Consider the following 24,536-nt stretch of genomic DNA (forward strand, 5'->3'; position numbering starts at 1 on the left):
AAAAAAAATTATACGATACAACACTAGATATACGCTTGATCTGCACAAAATGTGACTGTATCTCCGATTCAACTGAATAACTTGACAATGGTGGGAGGCTGTAAATCATAACAAAATGGTTTATTTGTTGTCCATCCAAGAACGTCACGGAAGAAGTTCACTTCCCTCTCTATCTTTAGAGCACGCGCGCGCGCACATATATTTACGGTCCCTTGGTATATAGCCAAACTGGTCTTCCGTCTAGTTCCTGCGTAGGCCTTGAATTTTTCTCGAAACCCTGTTTCACGCCATAAACTTGTAAATTACAAGAATCAGAAAGCTGCCCAAGTCTCAAGGAAAATTTCAGAATTTTTAGCCGCCTTTGATTTTAATCCCGTGGCGCGAATTCTATTAGCTAACTTGGGAGTTTCCGAAGCAGCTTTTTTTTGTTTTTTTGGGTACTTCCGAACAAAGTAGTAATTCTTAATCTTCAAGTTTATAAGAGACGACTCTTTTAATAAAGAATAAAAAAAAAGGAGCAGAGAAGCTGTCTGATTTGCTTACATCATTAACAGCATCTCTCAATTCTTTGATCTGCTCCCTTGAGGCTGTCCTCACCTGCGATGAACAAACACAGCGTATAAATACAACAGGAGTGTGATTAAAAAGTTAAAAACATGCGTAGTTTAAACAATGGTGTGAAAGCAATGAACCTTTTTCACTATAGTCCAGACGACACCTTCAGTGCAAGGTGGGACTGTAATAGAGCCAAGGTATCTATAATACTTCCTGCTTCCAAACTTAATGTCTCCAGGGTTTAGTATTCCCAAATCTCTTTCTTCCTCGCCAATTGACTTTACGTGGGGAATCAGCTGCCAGAAAAGAAAAAACGAACTGCAAATCAATAACCTAGTCACGATCATACCCAACCTGTTTAAGGAATTACATATACGTAGCTAAATAAGCATCATGTTTTGTTTTTACACGGGTGTGTCAATTTCAGTAGAATGTCGTGTATTATACAGGTTAGCAGTGGATGCATATATTAATTCCTAGGAGTAGATACAGACAAGAAGAAACATGTCAAACCTTCGAAAGCAAAGGATCTGGGCGGCCATATTCATATAAAATTCCAATAACAGCCAACCTTCCATCATCTGATTCATGAACTGCATGGAGCTCCAGGTTAAACCTGCAAATCAAATTTGAGTGGATATAACACATGAAGAGCCCTGATGAGACTGTTTTTTATAATTAACAAACCGACCTTTTTTCCTTCACCGTATGCTCTGAAGGTACATGCCAATGGCACTGCACTAGTTTGTAATAAGTTCCATTTATGTTAATCTGACCTGCATATCCCTTCCAATGGACCTGCCAATACCAAGTACAGCAATTAACACATCATCGACACACCATAATTCTTTTGAACAGCCTGATGACTAAATAGATATCTAAAACTCTGCAAGAGTTATTCTCGATGGAGAAATGTGTATTAATTAAGTAGAATGGAGATGAGGCTACCATAATGTCGTGACCCCTGTTCTTGATGGTAGCTGGAGCAGGTTTGTAATCTCTTTTAAGTTTGCCCAAGTTTGGAAAAACCTGGACCCTTTCGTCCAGAAGATCAATCGGAGATTGCAATTTCCCAGTACCACAAAGTTTCCATTCTGGCTTAAGACTTCCCCAGCGTTCTGGCCCTTTCCCAGTTCCCTCTTCGTAAAGGAATGGGTGTTCATCCTCTGTCCAAAGTCCAAACACCAAATGAAATTCCACTCACAGAAATAAAACAAACCAAAAGGAACCCGCTGCACAAGATTTCACGAGGAAGGCATTGTCCAGGTACAATTAAGTATCTGTCTCGTCTTTGTGCATTGATAAACAAACAAGAAAAGATAAATATTGGCAGGGTAAGGAAAATGTGTTAACTACGACATGTGAGCGAATTTTGGTCTGTCTACAAAAGCAAAACAGGAATCGAAGCTTTGTGAGAAAATCGCGCTTGATCTGCATAACTTGAATGCCATTATTTTGAACCTAAATTTCAAATAGACGTCAAAAACAGAAAATGTAGTCTGAAAGAGGGATCATACCAACTTCTTCTTCAGAATGATCGGCCAGTAGGACGGGAGAGGAGCATAGAATGAGAATGAGGACGAATGAGAGAGATTTGGTGAAAGAAAGGGGGGCCATGCTTATTGTTGATTGTGCGACGAACACGGATAGGCAAAAATATTGTGAGGATCGTGTCCATATACACACATATATATAGGGATTAGGTACACGAATCTTCCTTCGTAGTGCTTTGGGGCTGCAGGGGAGTGGCCAGTGCCTAAAATCTCTGGCCGCTGCTATTTACTGACATTAAAATTAAAATTAAAATTATAACAATTAGCTGTTTCCTTTTTCGCCAAGAGAATAGTACATTTTTTGTCTTCATTATTTTTAATAATTTCATATTTATAGTACAATAAGATAAACATAACTTTTTAATTTTTGTACTTCACTTACATTTTATTTTAATTCTTATATTTTTTTTAATATTTTAAGTCCTTACATTTTTATTTTTTATTATTTTATATTTTTTCAAGTCTCTACACTTTGCTTATAGAAGGTTCAAAAATAATAAAAAATAAAAGTATAAAAATCTAAAATATTTAAAAAATATATATAAAGATAAAAAATAAAACGCGAGTAAAGTATAGGAATCAAAAGTTATATTTATTCAATATAATTTTTTTAAATTTTTAAATTTTTTTTACATACTATCATTAATATCATAATTAATTTTTATTGGATGGATTATAGATGATATGGTGCATCAAGTTTACTTAAAAATTTCTCCATTTTTTGAATATTATGCTGTGTGTTAATTGGTAATTTTTAAATAAAAAATGTCTGCCATACAAGTAGCTTCAAGCACAATAGATGGCACGTCATCGTTGATTTTTTTTCCTTTCACTAAAATCTTGGGGGAAAGGAATGTAATTATTTTTAGAAATTTTTAAATATATATCAACTGTCAATCTATTAAGCTACTCGTATTCTATGTTATTTTAAATTATTTTTTATTGCCTTAGGTATTCTTCAATGGCAATTCCTTTCACGAGAATTTCAAACTTTATTTAATCACAGTGTGAGAGACCAGTCATTTAGTTAATTTATTTTAATTGTTTTTATTGTTGTGTGGATAGAGTTTTATATGGTCTGGCTAAAAAAAAAAAAAAGATAGTTTTCTATGGAGCTCGTGTTTTATCCAGAGGTTGTATATATGATTGCATATATAGTTTTTTGTTTGATTACAGAGTTTACAAAAAGAGAAGAAAGTGACGTTGGAGGGGGAAAATGTCATAGATGTCAAAGATAATAAGCATCCCCGGCAAGGGAAGACAAATAGTTGCTGATAAATTATCATTTACGGAGATTGAATAGTAGAAAATTCGTTACTAAATGCGAATTAATACTCATAAATAACAAATAACTCAAACATCAGTATTAACCTGCCTCCAACTCTTCAACTCAACTAATCAGAAAATAAGATTAAAGATTTACAGTTACTAGTCAAAAGTACACCGAAGAGTCTTAAACCGCGATTAATTCGCAGTTAATTTGGACGCGTGACTGTATGTCAACCAGAAATTATGGAGGCTTTGCTCAGAATTAAAGTTATCTAATATAACCACTTTGGGCCAAAATTAGAAGAGGCGTTTGGATTCTTTTTAACCAAAACCTTGGTTTAATTAGGGACACACAATCGATTATAAATGTTTATCCAAGCAGGTACAAAAACGGCATCGTAATGTATGCTTTTTGACAAAGAAAGGAGACAGTGTTAAGGACAGATAATCGATTATGGATTATTGTGACAAAAACAGGTGTCACGGCATCGACATTAACAGTAAAAAGTAAAAAGAGAACAATTATCCCTTTTCACGTACGTTTTGTGCCTTTCTTCTTAGTGTGACCCAAAATTCCTGAAAGCACGCACTTATGATCTACGTGTCGCAGCAATATGAGTTATTCTTTCCTCTCTGCCAGGGGCCCGAGGCCCAGAGAAGTTATTCTTCCCTTTGTACTGAAATTTAGGAAGCTTGTGCGTGATTAATCTAAGAGAATCCCATAAAAAGCGTGCTTGAATCTTTAATTAGATTACAGTTTTTCTGCTGCATGCAACGCACGCGTTGTGATTACATGTCATGAGAGTCAATAGCCAGTTAATATGGGAATATTCTTTTTTTCTTTTTTGGCCTGAAGTTAATAGGGGAGTTAATTCAATGGCCCGGACTGTGGGAGTTAATGGAGAATGTACGTGCATGTATATAGTTATATTTTGCACTCAAGGATTTTCCTCTATATATGCATGAACTGTTGCATGCATGCGTGTTTTGAGATGAAAGTTTATTCCGACCGTTTGTATTTTTTATATTCTGTCGTCTAGCTATAATTAAGTAGCCAACGTAAGTGGTCCGCCAAATCCAATGACTGTCCGCGCGCGCAATGTTATTTACTGTGACTTGATAAATAATGTATTTCATTATAAGTTTTATTTATGTTCTATACTTTATTAATTTTATACTATACATTTGATGATTGATGATTTTTTATTATTTTTGTTGAAGCACGTGCTTACAAAATTGAAACACTGGTCCGTAATTAGGCTGGGAGGTATTGATGCTAAGAAGTGATCCCCCCCACCCCAAAAAAAAAAAAAAAAACACATATACACATAGAGAGAGCCCCTAAGATGACTCGACCTACCAATTTTTGACAAACAACAATGTAATGAAACGGCAGAGCATAAATTATTCGAAAGCACGTGTCAATACGTAGCAGGTATCGTATGCCAGCTGCGGCAATGATTATACCGAAGAATATTAGACTAATAAGTCAGGCTCTGGATTTTCAACGTTTTCTTTTTCTTCTTTCCTCTTGCTGTATTTCTTTCATTTTTCATGGCAATAGATACATCCTTCTTCTTCCTATTTTCTGAAATAAACTATTTAATACTATTTCCCAGCAAAGGTAATTTAATAATTTTTTAATAGGTATATAATGCACGCATATAAATATATCTTCAATAGAAATTTAATTTTTCCTTAATATTATTTGTATATACTCTTTAATATTTTAACCCCTTAAATAGATATACTTGACAACTGTTCCGTGGTCATTATTTTCAATTTTCAATATTTTTTATTATGATATTAATCAAATATCTATTAACTATAATTATATTTTTACCATCCGCGCCCTTCAATCATTTTTTTTCCTGGTACAGTCCCTGGCAGGGATACTCCAATTTTAAGTTGAGATTTACATAATTCATATATTTAATAAAAAAACGATGCTAAATAATGAAGCTACTATTTAACACTATATTAACTGATTTGCAATTTAAACAGACACATGCACACAGAATGCTTATATTACTACTGTCACGTCTTTACAGGGTGTAGAGTTTAGTCGCCCTTTCCAGCGGGAAAGGAACAAAGGAAGTTGTTGACTAAACTTCATGCTCATGGATTTATAATTCTTGAGAGGCAAGCGGGGACCTGGAGCTCGCGGGAGACGTTGGGCTTGGAGTTGGGTGTGAGGTCACTGATGGTTGAAGTTTTGGGCCAAGACATGGGCTTAAGGAAATTGATATGGGCCCAAGAGCAGGCTTGGCGATGGAAATGAGAGCCCATTAATGTCATGTCAATCTTATGATCATTAATATTAAATATGCACATTAAAGTAAAGCGAATGGTGAAAAGCAAATGCATACTATGTAACTAGATGCAATGGAAAGTAGATTAACAAAAATTTATAATTATTTATATCAAATTATCAAAGGTTTCTTTATAAACAACATTAAAAGTTATATATCTGTAATGACCATCCTCATTATGAACTAATATCTTTAAACCCTTTATATTTTAGGCATGAGAAACAGCAATATATAACTGGCCATGGGTGAAAATAGGATGAGGCATGTACAAAATAGAATAATACAAGCTCTAGTTTTGACTCTTAATAGCCATTGCAAAGGCTAGTACGATGAAAAACTGCCTCCTTTTTATAGTAAGTTGCAACCTCAAAGCAAATAGATGCATAGCAATACATGGCATATATACTTTCGTCCTTGTAGTTTATCCAAACATTTCTCAGGTCTTAATACATATTTTATAGCTCGTGTAACTATAAGACGTATGCCGCTGCATGACTCATGCTTGTTGTTAGTGTAAGAAGTTGATAATTGTCTAAAAATAAAGAGTTAATGGCAAAAAAGATGTCTTCTCTTGACCTATTGGGTGTAGCATCCTAAATTTTAACTTTGAGAATTTTCAATATTTATAAGGGTATTTTAGTCAAATTAAGTGAATTTTTAATTAATGATGTTTTGGGAGACTAACTGAGCTTATGAATTATTGGACGGCCTTATAAGAGGGCTAAATTAGAATTTGAGCGAGCCATGGTACGGAGAAAGACCCAAAGCGAGTCTGGGGTTTCTTATGCCATGCGCAGTAGTGGACGAGCCAATGCACCACAGCGCACGTGCAAAATCTACATTTATCTACTCATAAAATCAAACACAAAATGATAAGTGGGATAAAAAGAATGCAAAGAGACGATGGAAGATGACTGGTTGGTATTAGGGCTCAACCTTTAGGTCACTTTGGAAATATTTGGAGCAAGATTTAGTTTTAGGTAAGTTTAATCCACTTCACCTTCTCCTTATATTCAAACTTTCTGATGATTTGAGTATCGTGGGGCTTTGATTTTGTATTTTCTTGGGTAATGGCTAAATCCATTGTCTTGGTTAAGGCCTTGGGAAGTTAAATCAAGCCTTTAAACCTAAATTTTTATGATTAAATAGTGATTTAGAGTTGTTGGTTAGGGTTTGGACGAAACCTGGTAAAAATTGAATGATTAAGAGCAGTATGAATAATGTAATGTTATTTTTTATATGTTGGGGGTGTTAAATAGGGTTAATGTAGAGTGTGGAAGGATTGTTAGGGCTAAATTGATGTTTTGAGCATAACAGGTACTCCTAGTTGTACTATAAAATGAGATAATTAGTGTAGGAATTTGACAATTAAGGATTTAATTGTGTAGATTAACTTTTGATCAAGCATTGTGGTGTTAGAGGACGTGTGTGGAGTCGTTGGTTGACCACAATAGCTCTTTCAGTGATAAAAGAGTTGAGATAACCGAATTGTCGAATCTCTTTTTATGTGTTTGGATAGTAGTGTGTTATATTTAAAAGTAATGTTTTGGTTTGATAATAGCCTGATAATAATATAAAATTATGATTATGAAGTTACGTGAAGTGGAATGAAAAGTTATTTTAATGTCTTAGCATTTGAAGAATAAATGCTATTTTTATACATAACTATTTATGAAATTCTATAGTTTATGTGGAAGTGAGCAATTGTGATCATTGATATGTTATGAGTATGTATTGGATGCATTAGGCATGTTGGCATGATCATTATGAGAGGGTAGGAGTTTACCCTAGTGTGTTGCCGAAATATTGTTCAGAAATCTATATAGTACATTAGCACTGTAAAGGTCTATGTACTCAATATTATATTGTTTGGAAGTCTTGGTACTACAAGTAGTAGATTGTGCATTGACACCTCTAGTAATTATGGACAGGGGGAATATGTGGTCCACAGTGGATGAAGGCACTCTTGGCCAAAGCTGCCTTTTACTGATAGTGAGTTTGGACCAATCCAGTCACATGGACTTAGTCCTATCAAATTGTTAGCCCACAAATTTAGTCGAAAGACATAAGAAGGGTATAAGGTGGTGTATTGATCATGCATATCATACTATAACCATATGTGTGAATTTACGAGACATGTTATTTGATTTACCATGCCACTTTACACATACATCGACTGTTCTCACACACGAGTAGTCGATTAGATTATTTGGTTACCGAGTCCTTAACTCACCCGTTGTTACATTTTATAGGTGAAGGCTCTGATAGGGGCAAGAGAAAGGAAGGCGCAACGGAGCATCGAGGGAACTAGCTTGCAGTTGTATAGTCCTTTCATTTATTTTGAGTTTGTAATGAATATTATATGCATATGCCAACTTAGGACTTACACAATTTTGTTACACATTTGCATGAATTTTATTGTTATTTGTAGGTATCTCGGCTTGGGTTTGTTGTGTCTGTGTTGTAGTAGTTATAAGAGGTCGAGATACTAGTGTAAGTATTGGTTTTGTTTTGATTTATGTATTAGATTGGCCATTTGATTGTTTATGAAAAATTGTTACCCCTAATGAAATTTATGTTGAAATTGGAGTTTTAGTGGCCAAATCTTATTTAGACTATTGTAGTTGAAATTTGAATGCTTAAATAGGTTGTTTATGGTCTATTTAAGTTGGTTCAAATGGTTTCACAGTTATTAGCACTTGGTTTGAAGGTTTAGGCACCTTGGTTGTAATTTTTGAAAGAAAATGAGCTATTTTTGGTTCGAGTGTCCAAATCTCATTTGATTCAATGTTTAGGTGTGAGTCTAGTGCCATAACCAGGCGCTCTAAGATTTATGTGTGGACACTTGAATCGCTCAGTGTTCAGATGGTGAAATGATATGCTCCGGAAGTTGGCCGAGAAAACTGTCACGACAATTGTCACGCGCCGTGACACGTTGTCCATCATGCTATGGCGTGAGGCATAAAGAGGGGCGTTTCCCTTTGTGTAGTCTACTGCTGTGGACAATGCACTGCGTCGTGGCGCACTGTGCCTATATGACTAAAAATATATTGTTGCTTATTATTTTGTAGTATAATGAATTCCCTATGCTTCCGTTGTCTAATTTATTTAGTTTTAAATTATAGTTTAAGCTCAAATGATCTTTTAAATAAGTTTGTTAAGGATATCGTTTTGCTTAAATGTTTTTAACTCTTAAGTTATGATAACTATTTATGAGGTTAATATAATCTCGGTCATCATAACATTGTTCCATATTTAGTGTTCTGTGTGTTTGGTAATGTTGAAGATGACATTATACTTGGAATAACAAGAAGGCTGTATTTACTTGAAGTCTCCACCAAATGCAACAACTTTTCTTCAAGAAGGAAGATCATTAACCAACATGCTATTTGACTTTTAAGTATTTGTCAAGAGCTTTAAGACAAAATGTCTTATCATGTATAATCAATGACATGTAAGCTAGTAATTCAATTAAGCTGCTCCACTATTTCGTGCCACATATAGTATCTTCATTCACAAGAAGAGGAATATAAAAATGTGAGTGAATTATTTGTCCTCCGAAAAACATTAGATAAGTTATTATGCTTGATGATGCATTGAAGTCTATTTTACCTTTAGATCTCAATGAAGTAGAAAGATTCCTTTAAACATATGTCTTCCCAATACCACCCATACAAGGAAAAAAATATCATTGTATTTATCAAATTTGATGACATATAAAAATCATAAATCTTCTTTTTCTTGAAAGTTAGGTTTTGAAGCAACCTCATCAACTCATCATGTAATACAGTTTTATCATAATTTAGTTCATTTTTTATTAATCTATACCCACTTGTATCTAAACTTGACATGTTAGATAAATGTATAGGCTCATAATCCCAATGACTTTTTCTATTATACTATAGTATTTTCTTAATCTCAGTTAAAATTGGCAATATGAGTTGAGCTTGTGGGTCTAACTAAAGGTGTTTAAAACTAATTCAAATTGATCACATCGAACCAAACCGACATGAACAGATAAAAACCAATTACAAATGAGGTTCGGTTTAGTTTTTCTCTTGGCAAAATTGATTGGTTTAGGTTTTTGCTTCTAGAAACTTGAACTAAACTGAACCAAGTCTTATTATATTTATTATATATACTCCTTCCGTTAAAAAATATAAGACATTTTTAACCGAATCTCACTCTTAATAAGGTAGTTACCTACTTTTAAATTAACCCTATTTTTTCATATTTACCCTTATTAAATACTCAACAATAAATATAAAGTTATTATTAATTGGGGTATTTTTGAAAAAAAGACAATGATTATACCTTGAAAGACCAAAAATGCCTTACTTACATTTTTTGAATATCCAACTCCTTAAAAAATGCCTTACAATTTTGAACAGAGGGAGTATATTTTTATGAATTTGTCAAATTTTTTTCCCTTTTTTAAATTTAGTTAGTTGTAAATCATGAGTAAAGATAAGTTATAATTAGTTAAATGTCATTTATAATTATTTAGGGCAATTTTTTAATTTTATAATCAAGTGTTTTAAAGACAATATATTATTTTTTAATAGTTAAATATGCTAATTAATTGTTTAAGAAAATATTCTTTTGTGTTCAGGAGATTTTTTCATTGTAGAAAATAGTTAATAATTAAAAATTATTGGTAAACATGAATATATATTAGTGATTACGAAGAATATCTCATTAAAAAAAATTAAACCTGATCCAGATTTAAATCAAATCGAATCAAATTACTTAAAAACCAAACCAAATTGATTAGAGAAAAAGATTGAATAGGTCTCAAATTATAGTGAATCGATTAGTTTGGTTTGACCTAATTTTTTCTCAAAACCAAATCAAATCAAACCTGCGAACACTTTTAGGTCTAACCCCATGAAAGAGTGATGGGTTAGGTTGCGTAATTTGAACCTTAGCTAGATGCAAGCCAGTTTTAGCTCATACCATTTAAACTGAGCCTACCAATTTGCAAGATAACCCATTTATAATTTTTATGAAAAAATAATAAAATATATTGCAATAAAATAATTTTAATTTTAAAATAAAAAATCATGTTTAAAAGTAAAATAAAACAAATTAAATAAAAAACAATGATAACAAATAATTAAATTATATTTAAAAAATTTATCATAATAAAAAGGAAAAATTACATGTAAGTCTCATGAACTGATTTATTTACAAACAGGTTCCATAAAATTTAGAAACTACAATTAGGTCAATTGAGATTTGAGTGTAATTTAAAATTTGGATAAAAAAGATAATAATACCTTTATTAAACATATATACATTGCATCGGTCAAATAATTTACAACTACTTCATTAGTAATTCATAACTGTAACTTCAACTTTTTACAGTTGTAACTTCATATATTCATTAATTAAATTAGACTGATCAATTTAACTATTAAATATGTGAAGTTACGATTGTAAAAAATTAAAGTTATAATTATAAATTACTGATAAAGTTATTGTAAACAGTTAATGTTAAATTTTCTTAATAACACATGATTATTTAATTATTAGATATGCGAAGTTATAATTATACAAAGTTAAAATTATAGTTATAAATTGCTAATAAAGTATTTGTAAATTAATTATTCGATCGATGTAGTGTATATTTAATACGTGTGTTACTATCTTTACAATTTAATTTCAAATTACATTCAGGTTTAAGAGATTTGATTGTGGTTTCTAATTTCACAGGACTTGCTTGTGAATAAATTTGCTTCACGGGATCTATACATAATTTTTTTTAAATTAACAATTAAAGTATACTTTTCATCCTTTAAATTTAGACAAGGTTTTAATTTAATTTTTTAATTTTATAAAAAATCTTTTCAATCTTCTAATCTTAACACTTTTAGCTTCAAATGATTATATTTTATACTCTCATTGTTATTTTTTATTTTTAAAAAGCCATATTTAGCTTGTTTATATTTATATTTAATGAATTAAAAATATAATTTATAAAATTAATTAAAATAAAATTTTATGTAAAGTAAAAAAATTACAGATATGCTTTAGCCTAAATTAATTAATTTTATTTACTTGCTCGTAAAGATCAGTCAATTAATTTTATTTACATACTGGGTGAGACGAATCTCAATGGTTTCTTATTTTTTATTTTTTTAAAAAAGCTAGTTTGCACGCCCTTATCATGCTCTCTTCGTCTAGGGCTTAGGACTCCCCGGCTTAGCACTCTCTTGGTGACAATGGCGAACTACGACCTAACCCCCCGGATCGCGCCGCACCTGGATAGACATCTCGTGTTCCCTCTTCTCGAATTCCTTCAGGAACGCCAGCTCTACGAGAATGATCAGATCCTCAAGGCTAAGATCGAGCTCCTTAACAAGACCAACATGGTCGACTATGCCATGGACATCCACAAGAGCCTCTACCATACCGAGGATGTACCCCAAGGTCCTTAGTTTTCATTGTTCTTTTGCGTTTGTTTTGATTTTTATCATACTGTGATGGCAATTTCGGTAATTCTGGTCAGAGATGGTGGACATGAGGGCGGAAGTAGTTGCCAGGCTCAAGGCACAGGAGGAGGCCGCCGCACCGCTCGTTGCCTTTTTGCAGAACGCCAGCGCTGTCCAGGATTTGAAGGCTGACAAGCAGTATAATCTTCAGATGCTCAATGACAGATACCAGGTTTGTTAACTTATTTTTACCTACAATTTTGGGGATGGAGATATGATTTTCCTGCTAGATGTAATATGGTCAGCCCTGGAATTGAATTTAGACCTAGACACTTGATCTCTGGCTGAAGAATCTCCCCACCTCAAACTCCCTCTATTTTTAAGTAGGTATGTTCATTGGCGGATTGCTAACCAAATTTATAGAATTGATAGCGAGTTCCTAAAATGTATTTTTTGCCGGTTTGCCGACCGAGTTTAAATCATTTTACCAATATTGGTAGTTGGAGGACCAGAATATTTTATACACGTATTCGAAATGTTTCTGTATAATGGGTGGTGCTATGCTTTTATAGCAGCTTTGTCAAATGACTCTTGCTTGGGACCTAAATAAATTGTATCGATCAATACATACTACATAGCAGAGCTTTTCCCCCCTAAGAGCTCGTTGGATTTGGCTTCAGTGCATAACTGCATGTGCACCCCTAGGTGATATTGAACTGATTTTTTTCCTGAAGATGTCATTGCAAAACTTATATGTATAATATAATCTTTCCCAGTTTCAACTGAGAATCTGAGATAATAACGTCTTGATAATGTTCCTGGACATTATTGCTGCTTAACTCTTTCCCCTTCCAACTTCTTGTGTTGAATGTTCAAATTTTGTTTGACCGAGTTCTGACTCTTCAAATGATATCTTTCTAACAGATTGGTCCTGAGCAAATAGAAGCATTGTATCAATATGCCAAATTTCAGTTTGAGTGTGGAAACTACTCTGGTGCCGCGGATTATCTTTATCAGTACAGGGCTTTATGCACAAATAGTGAAAGGAGTCTGAGTGCTTTATGGGGGAAGCTTGCAGCTGAGATATTGATGCAAAACTGGGACATTGCTCTTGAAGAGCTGAACCGTTTGAAAGAAATAATTGATTCAAAGGTTTGTTTGATGTTTGAATAGTGACATCAGGAATTTTATTTATTTATTTATTGAGGTTATCCTAGTAAACATAGGCTTATCTTTGCTGATCTCCATTGCAGAGTTTTGCATCACCTGCAAATCAGGTGCAAAGCAGAATATGGTTGATGCATTGGAGTCTCTTCATCTTTTTCAACCATGACAATGGAAGAACACAGATTATCGATCTGTTTAATCAGGACAAGTATGCTTTCCGGACTGAACCTGCTTCTGTCTTCATCTGTTGATAGACGTTTTACGCATTTCATTTTTCATTGCCATTCCTTATTAAATTGGATAGTTTCTTCCTTTTCTTTGCAGCAGCTTTTGTTTGCGCCTCCAGGTAGCAATATTTGCTATATTTACAATTTGACATATCTAAAATACATCTTTCCCAGGTATTTGAATGCTATTCAAACTACTGCTCCGCACCTTTTGCGATACTTGGCCACAGCATTCATTGTCAACAAGCGCAGGAGGCCTCAATTCAAAGATTTCATTAAAGTTGTTCAGCAAGAGCAGCATTCATATAAAGATCCCATCACTGAATTTTTGGCATGTGTTTATGTCAACTATGACTTTGATGAGGCACAAAAGAAGATGAGCGAGTGTGAAGAAGTAAGTGACCTTTATGCTGACTACCCAAGATAACCCTCGAAGAACATTATGTGCACTGTTTTAAGTGCTACACGTTAGGGTTGAAGTATATATCAATTTCCTGTTTCACATCTTTCTTGCTTATAATTTGTCTTTATCTACCTACGTTATTACTTAAGGAGCTTGTCACATATTACCACCTGCAATAATGCCAGGTAATACTCAATGATCCCTTCCTTGGTAAACAAGTCGAGGATGGCAGCTTTTCAACTGTACCGTTGAGGGATGAGTTCCTTGAAAATGCCAGGCTATTCATCTTTGAGACATACTGCAGAATACACCAACGGATTGACATGGGGTATGAACGTGCTTTCTGATAACTAATGTTGTAACTCTAATTATACTTTTTAAACGAACTTCTTATCATTCATTCATGTAAAGAAACAGTTCAGAGTTGTATGCCTTTGCTTCAATCTCTCCTGTCATTCTTTTTTCCTCCTTTTAGAAAGAAAAATTACTGGCCTTCATAACTAAGTATATGCATGAATTGTCAGACTGGTTTCACCAATTGCTGATGTTTGTGATAGAGTTCTTGCTGAGAAGTTAAATTTGAATTACGAGGAGGCTGAGAGATGGATTGTGAATCTCATTCGTAGCTCAAAGCTTGATGCCAAAATTGACTCTAAAACTGGAACTGTTATCATGGAACCCAATCATCCTAATGTGTAAGTGTGATCAAACATTCAGTGTTAATTGATAGATATTGCCTCTTGTGGTTATGATTTTGTGACTTCTCCATGTTGACGAGCCTACCTTTCCCTACATATGACCTGCAATCTTTTTTGTGATTCTTGATCCTTACTCATGGAAAATTCACTGCTCCAGATATGAGCAACTTATTGACCATACCAAGGCACTGTCAGGGCGTACTTACAAGTTAGTCAGCCAACTTCTGGAGCATGCACAAGCACAGTCAGCTCGATGAATAATATGGCTCATGAGCTGTGTGGAGATTTGTTGCTTATGTATTTTTGGATACAGCAATTTTGTTTTTGTTCTTTATTTAGAATTGCATTCAAATTGAGGCGCTTTTCAACCTCAAGCATATGGCTTAGGGCATCTCTTCCATGTCAAGAGCACAAGTAAAAACTGCTGTAGAGAATTGACCTTTTTTTATTGGTTTAGATGTTATCGCATACATTTAAGAAATATCTGTTCCAAGGAACTAAGTTCATGTATTAACTTATTTTGATATCTCTGATCTCATTCCCCACTCCCCCCTCTTAATTTAAAACTAAAATGTGAATTTTAATGATAAGTATTTCATGGCTCAACATGAGATAATTTCGTCTTTTGCCAATTTTTACTGGTAGTATTTGTGCAGACAATTGTGACTATTTGTCACAAGGACGAGCCGTTTCAGAGGTGCAGATCAATCTTCAGTTTGGAGAGTCGAATGGATGTTAGAGAAAGACTCAAGCAACCACTGAGATTACTGTCTTCAGATAAAAATTTTTTTGAACCGAATAATAACAAATGTTATATTCTATTTTTTATAACATGAAAACGAAATATTTTTTGGAGCTTTTTATAATTCATATTATAAAATTAAATTAAGCTAACAATTTAGCATTTCTTATATTTTTTATTATGATTAGTTTATTATATTTATCAATGTTTTAATGATATATTATCATATGTTAATGATGGATTTTTGTAATTTTTTAATGGTAAATCTTTACATATCAATTATAAACTTTTTACACTGATACCTTATGCGAATTGATTATATTTTTAAAGTTCTAAAAATTTGATCTATCTTTTTGGCATAAGATTTTGTACAACCTGTTGTTAATTGAGAGAATTACGTAGAAATTTTACATAAAAAATTAATTAATAGTAAATTTATCAATAATTGAATTAAGTAAATTTATAGTAATTAATTTTTTTATGTTAAACTTCAGTGTAATTTTCCCTCGCTAATTTATTCATATTTTTATTGCAATTGCCAAGTGAGGCCATGTCCTCTGTCCGTTAATTCCTAGTCCATTTCTGGGCCATGATTTATTAATTCCCAGTCTTTTATGCATTTTAGATCACAGCGCAGTGAACTCCTCTCAAAGTTTCCAGCGCAGGCGTGGTCGTATCGCTCGTTGGAATCCACCGACTTGAAAAACGAAACGTCGAGGGCTAAGCTCCTCCTAATTCTAACCTTTGCCTTTCGTGCCTGGTACGGTCTTGAACTGCATTGTAAGCTCATTTGAAGTTCTTCGTTCCTGGTATGGCCTTGAACTGCATTATAATTTCTCTCGAACGAGTTAAAATCGCATTTGGAGAGTTGGAAGGTTTCTTGCTTGAAAATCCTAAATACTTTTGGTAAAACTCTTTCATTTTAATTTAGAATTTTCACGCTTGGCCGATTATCTTGTTCTTGTTTAGCGCTTCTGAAATCGATGGGAGATGTTATATATTTTTTCCCTGGATTTCATGTATTGAGATTTTTATTTTTTATTTTAAATTTCGGGTTCAAACTAAAGAGACGCGCAATTTTGTGGCCCCAAATATAAAGAAAACGGAAATAGCATATCCACATACCGTGAGCTTACTCTTGGGCTTTTTAAGGCCTTTATATAAAACGCTTAGTCTCTCTCTTGAATAATTCGTCCGCTCATATTCTCGCCTTCTAAATAAGCTCGATGAAATAGTTGAATTGGCCCAAAAGGAAGATGCAACAAGAACAACGGTCGTGCCTACAGTTACTGAAAGCCGAAAATGCATTTGATTAATTAATTGCCAGTAATTCACATGGCCAACAGGAGGTTGGTATCGGCTTTTGAGTTTTGAAAGATTCTGTGGCCAGGGGCAAGAATTGCCAATGGGTCATACTCGGATTTCCTTCTTCTCAACAGTTCCCATCTTGTCCCAAAGTGGCCTTCCCATTCTTCTCGTGTGCTGTAATGTGCAAGATATTGCTTCGCTCCTAGCTGAGCCCGCTTGCAGAACTCTATGATCCTTTCGTTTTGGCTTAGAATGTAATCTAAGCTGTCTTTCCCTGTCGAAAATGGTACAGCAGAAGGAAGAAATGCCACCAGATAGAAAACATCTTCCTCTGGTGTAACCAAAAATGTTCTATTGTTCCACCTGTTACGAGAAAAAGACATATTTCATTTGCTTGCTCTAAAGTGGAGTATGATTTGGTTCGATTAAGGGTCGACAAGAGAGCAGTACCTTGATTGATTGACGGGGTATATGAGTATGGGTCCATTGCTTGTATCCGAAAGAATTTTCTCAAACACCTCATGTGCGAACTCATGAATTTTGCTCCTTGGGATCAGAAGATTGAGCCATGGATGGGGAACTTCCCACAAGCCTTTGGCTCTTAGCTTCATCTCGGAAACATGCACTCTGTCCAGGAAATCTACGTAAGGAACTTCTGATAGAAATATTGTCGATGGAATATAGCTCAGTTCTGATAACAGTTGGTCGATTTCCTGCATTTCATTAGGTATAAATGAGATCTAACTACCGAATTCCTCAGTGGAGATTCTTTGGTTACTCGCAATTTGCTAATGTTGAAGATCTAACTCACGAATTCCTCACCTGATTCATGGCTTCAGTTTCGCCTGGGTTGAAGTATTTTGCCACCTCGAGACAGTAAAATGTCCTCCCATCTGAATTGAATTGGCTGGCTTGAATTGGGTCTTCGGGATTGAAGGATGACCTCCAGTTGTTAAGGATGCCTGTTCTGTTTATAATTACGAAGCCTTCAATATAATCAAATGTATTTTCAAGTGATATCAAGTACTCTTGATCCCTTGTAAATACTGAGAATTCTGAGTATAACACTCTAATCCATTTCACCTGGCAGAAGTCAAGAATTTTGTCACAAGTAAGATATCTGTATGGAGTTTGTTAGTATCAACCTCCGGAAACATGAAAGTACACTACAGTAACCTTTATTGGTGCTGGTTCAAGAGAAATTCTAGCCCTGGTTATGATGCCAAATTGACCAAGCCCTCCAAGAACACTATAAAAAAGGTCAGCATTTTGGTTCTCTGAGCAGGTAAGCACCTCTCCTTTTCCTACAACAAAAATATGTTTTGCGTACTAGATCAGTGCAAAAAATTCAAAATGATTATCACGTGAAAACATTTGCTCAGTATGTTGAACGAAGGTTCTCGTTTCAAAGAGAGTAATATTGTCATTAAGCTACTAAAATAAATCTTCTCCTCGTGTGAGTTTTGATATGCTCTGAGATTTGGCCAGAACCATACTATAAAATCCTGTTTGGTGGGGAAGGAGTGGATTTTGCTTGATTGATAATATATACACCGGTGATTACTTCAACAACAACAACAACAACAACAACAACGAGTCTTTATTTCACTAGGTGAGGTTGGCATACCGGTGATTACTTCCAGCTGAAAAATGTTATCGATCTGGGGTCCATGCTTGAAGGCGTGTCCGCTTATTCCAGCATTTGATAGAGTTCCTCCAACTGTAAGATGAAGATAGTCTGTCCAAGATTTAGGTGCCAAACCGTGCTTAAGAGTCTCATGGAGAATGACTATCCATAACTCACTAGCTGAGACATCCACATAAGGAAATTCTCCACCGTGAACAACCATTTCTGATCCCTTCAGTGACTCCATGTTCACCACTAGGCCTTGATATGCTTGTGCCTGACCTTGAAGAGAATGACCGCGGCCTCTAGCTGCAACCTTTAGCTGTGAAGCAGAATCCATTTCAAAAATATGCTTTATTGTGCGTGAGATATCAGAAACTGTTTTTGGATGCAGAATTGCCAGAGGAGGACAATGGTATATGTTACCAAAGTCTTTATGTCCATTGTCTTCCAAACTGAAGTAACCATCAAGAGCTAGTGTTTGCAATGATGAAAGAATATCGTAGGCAGGAATTCTTGGGGCAGCAACAGAGTTATTGCAGCATAGGTTAGCTTTAGTTGTTAAACAGTTAAGGGTTACAACTATGAAGACTATGGCAAATAAGAACTTGCCATGTTCAAAACAATCAGATGGTAATGACCCCATATTTTTTCTGAAGTTTGCTCGGTAGGATAGGGGATTGAATGCTGTGTTGGGAGGCAGGGAATAGAACAAATTTAGAAGAGCATGGCCAAATGAAAGGGGGATTTTGGTTTTGTATTTTTTTTTTTTTTTGGGGGCGGGGGTTTGGATTTGCAGTGTCACAGATCAAAGGGGTGACTCCTTTTATAACACTTTGTCACGGGTGTGGCTTTTTTTTTTTTTTTTGGATGGGAATGGGAAGAAGACGTGCTCAACATTTTCAGTGGGGGTTTAAACTTTAAAGGACATAAAATCTCTACGTGGGACTAGCTTATGGTTCTCAGACGTGTGATTTAAAGATTTAACGCATAGATGTCACGCTCAACTATTGTCAATAATGAGGTGGGATTTACAAGAATGGGAATGAGTAACTCAAATATCTATTGTTAGATTAGATATAGCTAGAGTTTGGAAGAGTTTTAGAGGTGATATCCCAGAAGCTGTTGTTAGGTTCTGAAAAAGAAAATGTATATACAAAATGAATTTAAAAGTTAAAATATCGTACTTATGAATTATTGTTGATATTTTTATTTTAAGTCTCATTCTTTTGACTGTGGGACTACAGTTATTTGGACTTATAATTCAGAATATGTTATCAGGCACTTGTATTGATATATTTTCTTTAGAAGAAAATGTGTCATAATAATGTCATGTATAATGCTAGTATTAAATCGTGTACTGAAAGTAAGCCTGGAATGGCATTGGATTGGTTGATTCATTGGGGACCGTTTTGACTTACAGGTAATTGGTTGCAGATGAACTTTGAACTTAATTAATCAAATGCAGTACTGTCAGGTTTTGGAGCACACTTCTTTTTTCTCATGGCGAGTGATTGCAGGGGACCGGCCCCTACTGCCATCTCAGCTGCTTCGCCTTACAACCCTGTGAGAATTGAGTCAGATACCGCGGGGTCCCGTTCCTGCATTCGCCAAGTATCTTGGTATGTTTACATGATATTCCCCACAGTATTTGTGATGATAATCTTCTTCAGTAATTATTCAATCATATAAATATATATTTATTCACGCTGTTAATTTTTAGCTGATGGATAAGCTTATAATCATGTATCGAAAGAAGAACTTTGAAAAGTATTGAAAAAGAATGATGTCTGGGTTGTCTATTTTGGAGCTATACAAGACATGTATGAGGGATAACAACTAGTATAAAAATGTTTGATAGTGGAACAAAAGATTTTCTTATAAAGATTGGACTGTATCAATGATCATCCTTGAGGCTTTATTTTTTTGACCTAATTTTAGATGTTTTGATTGAGTATATTTAAGAGGAAATTTCTAAATACATACTTTTCGTAGATGATATAGTTCTTATTGTGTATACAAGAGAAGAAATTAATTGTAAACTTGAGTTGTGGGGGGCATTAAAGTCAATTTTTGCCTGAATAAGAGTAAAACAGAATATCTATATTGTAATTTTAATAAAAAGTCAGTGAGTGATAATTCGAAAGTGAAATTGAATAATCAGATTATATTTCAAGTGAAAAAAGTTTAGATATTTGAGAACGATTATTCAACGTAATGGAAAAATTGATAGAGATATTGTATATAGGATATAAGTTGGTTGATTTTATTAAAGAAAGTTTAAAAAAATTATTTGCAATCGTAAGGTATCTAATAAATTTAAAAGGAAGTTTATCAAATTTTATAAGACCAGCAATATTATATGGACACCTAAGAGAATAAAGTTTGAGTAACAGAGATGAAAATGTTGAGATGTACGAAGATATACATGTAAAGATAAAATTCAAGATACGCACATATGAAAAAAAGTGAGCGTCCCACGTATTGAAGGAAAAATAGTAGAAAATTATTTGAGGTGATTTAAACATGTACAAAAAAGACTACTAGAGGCATTTGTGAGGAGAGTGAAACAGATAACTTTAAGTCATGTCAAGAAAAGTAAAGAAATGTTAAAGAAAATACTTTTGAAAGTTGTTAATCGAGATTTATTAATTAACAATATTTTTAAAAATTTAATAAATGATAGAGTTTAATGACGTTGTATAATTCATGTAACTTGCCTCACTTTGTGAGATAAGACTTGTTTTTATTTTTTAGCTCATAAATAGATATTCAAAAACCATACTTTTTTTTGATCCCATATATAAGTCACATTTTAAAAGGTCTATTCAATTTTATTTATAAATCACAGTGCGTTTTTTAAAAAAATATTTAGAAGATATTTTTAAAATTGCTCTTTATTTATGAGAGAGAAAAAATAATATGATATTATTTTTAAATTTATTATATAAAAACATATTTAAAATTTTATACATTTTTATTTTATTTTTTTGATAGTGATGGAGTCGGTGTAAATGACTTAACGAGAGGGGTAATTTGATAGTTTTAATGAGGCGCCTTTGTTGCTGATGTTGTTAATTAATGCAAGAGCAGAGCCGACATCTTCATTTTCGAGCTTTCTAAAGAATCCAAGGAATCTACATGCTATAATTTGTTTACCTAAATTGCAGCGATACCTTGTACATTTTGCACAGCATTCCCTTGGCGTATTTTTAGTTTCTAATGCGTTTATCAAGCTCTAGATATGAATGGTTTAATGATTTACATATCATTTTTTATTACAATTATTAATAATTATTAATATATAATATTAAATTTATAATAATTGACATGTTAAGTTCAAGTCCATCATGAACAATAGAAATTCATTCTGTATGTAATAACGTTTTTCATTGGTAAATATTCTTTTGGTTTTATTTGTAAAGCAATGAGAGAAAAAAATTTAATCTTATTTATAAAATATTTATCAATTTTCAATGATCTTCTTTACATTTTGTCCCTTATTAAATGTTTTGAATGAAAATACTAATAATGAGATTTAAGAATATATATTAAGGATAAATATAAAAATTTGTTAAATTTTAAGATAAAATTGATGAGGTTTAACATTTTTTTTTTATTCTAGTGAAACATGTTGGAAGTAAGTTATAAATAAGATCCAGAAAATATTCTTAAACTTCTTTAGCTTATACATCCCTTTATCAGCAAATATATTTTGTTTTGCTTCAACTTCATGTATTTAAGATTGGAAGTCTAGAGCGCTCTCATGAGAGAAATTGAATCCATGTTCTGGAGTGAGATGCTATATGTCTTCGGGGCTCTGACTGAATCAGCCAAACCCTTTGGCTATATATATATATATATATATATATATTATCAGTTTCTTTGCATTGTTGAAAGAAATCCACACAATACATCAGTATATTGGAAGAGCTATGGCACAATTAGTAGATTATAATTTCCATGACAATTAGGATGATCATAAATTGAGGAGTAATTGGGTCAAGTATGCTGAAAAATTAGGTGGAAACATTCATTCTTGAAAACGATATTATTTTTAGTCTTGCGATGTTATGTTTCTAACTGGATGCCGACATTTAATTATCCGAGGAATGGCATATTAAGGGGATCGTGTGGGGATCAGCACACATTATCACATGTACCGCACTAATACAAAATTGCTTTTTATGCTAGGGATTTAGCACAGATTCGAAGGCAACCGGTTCAAAAACATGAATTTATACTTTCCATACTGATTATACTCTCTCTAGTCTTATATATAAAATATTTTTAATTAAATCACGTAAATTAATAAAAATTAATTATTTAATTAAAAATATAACTATATTTTATTTTTTAATTATTATAAATAAAAAATAAATCTCTTTTTTAAAGTAAATTAATGAGAGTATTTATTTTTTTATCTTTTCAATTTAATAAGGATATAATAATTTATTCATTAAAAAATATATCAACAATCTCTTATATTTTGAGGTAAAAAAATTCTAAAACATTTTTTATGTACAGGGAAGAAGGGAGTAGCTCACAACGAGCGTAGAAAGTAAATTTTGTGTGTGTGTGTGTGTGTTATATTTTCTTTCGACACCAATTCTACTACAATCGGCGTGACTTTCTGTAAGGATTATTTCTATTCTAAATTAAAAAGCCATTTTAAACTAATATAAAAAGTCTCTTATGTGCTCGTGTGATTTCAACGTAGATACACCCAGCACCACTGAAAGAGCTAGTTAATTGATTTCTCCTTGACTCTTGATCTCACTAGAGCTAGTAGTGCCCGTATCCTAATATGACATGACAGTGATACGTGTACTAAACTTTGCTCGTGTAATGCGGTCTGCTGTGTTTTTGTGTCTGTAATATTAGATAGAGCCAAAGAATACGAGTGATACATATATGCATTCTGCTCCTTCTTATATTGTACCGTCACGCCGTGTCATGCATGCATTTTCATGATTGCCAAACACAATATTTATCATGAAATCTAAGTCTTAAATGTTGTTGTACTAACCATATATTGCCCTCGAAAAGCTTGATGGTGAATTCTTTTGTTTCGGCTCTTGTTGATGTTTTCCTCAGCAGATATATATATATGGAGACCATGAAATAAAAATCTTGGAAGAACTGAATATCCAAAAAAAAAAAAAAATCTTGGAAGAACTGTCGTATATCTTTGAAACCAATAGAGTAGGTTTTGGCTTGAACCACTCACACAAAAAGATACTGAGTACATTGACGTACACCGATTCTGTTGGCAGGGTTGCTGGGGGTATTCCTTGGACACACTAGAGAGAGAGAGAGAGAGAGAGAGAGGTGCATTGTTGCTTTCTTGCGTCATTGTTACTTACCGTCAAAATATAAAGCCTCCTAATCATTGTACTTATGCTGCTTTATATTCCTTATCCTTCTTCATACTTCATCATTCCCCCCCTCCCCTCTTCCGATCTTTGATTGGACAAGGCTTTTCAAAAGAAAAAAAACTTGCTTTTACACGCGCCTTATTATTATTACAGTGTGCCTGTGTCGAATATAGAGTTACTACTTGAGGCACCTCCATCTGTCCATTTCACTATATAGGACTGTGATTGTGTTAATTTAGCATCAAGTACCAGTGTCTTAACTTGCTCTTTTAAACTGTTCCTTTTTCCATCTTTGGATGAGCGGTCGATTTACCTAAATAGAGAAAAAACGTATGTATAAATGCTTTTTCCCCCTCATCAAGTTATATAGAGCATAATAAGAGTGATTTGAGAGATTCAATTATAGGATGCTGAACTGTAAAAATTATACATTTATTTTATCTTCATTAAGAATATGTCGAAACAAATAAAATTTGCCCCTAAGGTTTCTGTTATAGACCATGCAAGCAAAGAAATCTGAGATGCATACTTATGTATGGGATATTTATGGCCAGCAATGACTTTGCTAGCTTTTTATTGTTGAGGATATGTATGTTGAACGTTTGGTTTTACAGTTAGGTTGCGTCTGAGACAATATCTATACGTTGCATTTCAGATCGAGGGACATATAGTTACTTGGTATGCAACAGCTGATAGCAATAATTAACATACATTCGTATACACGTGTGTTTTGTTTTTCCCCTAAAAAGATGAGCACAAGTAAAATGCACATATTGCAATATCAATTTTAAGTGTACCGTTGAGCAAATTTGTGTTGGATAAGTCAAATGCTTCTCTAACTTAATTAATAACCCTAATTGAGC

At 33.6% G+C, this 24,536-nt stretch overlaps 3 protein-coding genes across 4 annotated transcripts; 1 reads left to right on the plus strand and 2 right to left on the minus strand.

Annotated features, from left to right (window-relative positions):
- Positions 1 to 66: 66 nt before the first annotated feature.
- LOC129317985 (alpha carbonic anhydrase 4-like) lies at positions 67 to 2,276 on the minus strand. The gene is made up of 7 exons (XM_054962447.1): positions 2,073 to 2,276; positions 1,504 to 1,721; positions 1,247 to 1,353; positions 1,069 to 1,171; positions 693 to 851; positions 544 to 597; positions 67 to 277 (listed from the first exon to the last, which is right to left on the minus strand). Exons 1-7 carry the CDS (start codon positions 2,170 to 2,172, stop codon positions 203 to 205), a joined length of 816 nt encoding a protein of 271 aa, XP_054818422.1. The 5' UTR covers positions 2,173 to 2,276; the 3' UTR covers positions 67 to 202.
- Positions 2,277 to 11,863: 9,587 nt separating this feature from the next.
- On the plus strand, positions 11,864 to 15,144 carry LOC129286836 (eukaryotic translation initiation factor 3 subunit E). 2 transcript variants are annotated; one of them, XM_054922908.1, is made up of 8 exons: positions 11,864 to 12,121; positions 12,201 to 12,355; positions 13,048 to 13,275; positions 13,377 to 13,498; positions 13,692 to 13,911; positions 14,106 to 14,248; positions 14,445 to 14,615; positions 14,776 to 15,144. In XM_054922908.1, the coding sequence occupies exons 1-8, from the start codon at positions 11,914 to 11,916 to the stop codon at positions 14,873 to 14,875; spliced, it is 1,347 nt and encodes a 448-aa protein (XP_054778883.1). In that variant the 5' UTR covers positions 11,864 to 11,913; the 3' UTR covers positions 14,876 to 15,144. The 2 variants fall into 2 exon arrangements, with proteins under 2 accessions (XP_054778883.1, XP_054778891.1); XM_054922916.1 differs by having other exon boundaries at positions 11,865 to 12,121; positions 14,478 to 14,615.
- A 1,467-nt stretch (positions 15,145 to 16,611) lies between these two features.
- On the minus strand, positions 16,612 to 18,941 carry LOC129302231 (cytokinin dehydrogenase 1-like). The gene is made up of 5 exons (XM_054940944.1): positions 18,296 to 18,941; positions 17,845 to 17,972; positions 17,491 to 17,751; positions 17,119 to 17,381; positions 16,612 to 17,031 (listed from the first exon to the last, which is right to left on the minus strand). Exons 1-5 carry the CDS (start codon positions 18,939 to 18,941, stop codon positions 16,692 to 16,694), a joined length of 1,638 nt encoding a protein of 545 aa, XP_054796919.1. The 3' UTR covers positions 16,612 to 16,691.
- Positions 18,942 to 24,536: the final 5,595 nt, after the last annotated feature.

This window comes from Prosopis cineraria, unplaced genomic scaffold, assembly GCF_029017545.1.
Source record: "Prosopis cineraria cultivar Desert tree isolate PC_DT_omini unplaced genomic scaffold, ASM2901754v1 PC1, whole genome shotgun sequence".
Taxonomy (NCBI): Eukaryota; Viridiplantae; Streptophyta; class Magnoliopsida; order Fabales; family Fabaceae; genus Prosopis; species Prosopis cineraria.

Coding starts and splice junctions, on each gene's coding strand:
- LOC129317985 (XM_054962447.1), bottom strand. CDS start 2,172: ATGGCCCCCCTTTCTTTCACCAAATCTCTCTCATTCGTCCTCATTCTC. Junction 1,722..2,072: donor TCATTCTGAAGAAGAAGTTG/GTATGATCCCTC, acceptor GACTTTGGACAG/AGGATGAACACCCATTCCTT. Junction 852..1,068: donor CAGATCCTTTGCTTTCGAAG/GTTTGACATGTT, acceptor CTTTTCTGGCAG/CTGATTCCCCACGTAAAGTC.
- LOC129286836 (XM_054922908.1), top strand. CDS start 11,914: ATGGCGAACTACGACCTAACCCCCCGGATCGCGCCGCACCTGGATAGA. Junction 12,356..13,047: donor TGCTCAATGACAGATACCAG/GTTTGTTAACTT, acceptor TCTTTCTAACAG/ATTGGTCCTGAGCAAATAGA. Junction 13,276..13,376: donor AAGAAATAATTGATTCAAAG/GTTTGTTTGATG, acceptor TCTCCATTGCAG/AGTTTTGCATCACCTGCAAA.
- LOC129302231 (XM_054940944.1), bottom strand. CDS start 18,941: ATGGGGTCATTACCATCTGATTGTTTTGAACATGGCAAGTTCTTATTT. Junction 17,382..17,490: donor AAACTGAAGCCATGAATCAG/GTGAGGAATTCG, acceptor AATGAAATGCAG/GAAATCGACCAACTGTTATC. Junction 17,032..17,118: donor TACCCCGTCAATCAATCAAG/GTACTGCTCTCT, acceptor TTCTCGTAACAG/GTGGAACAATAGAACATTTT.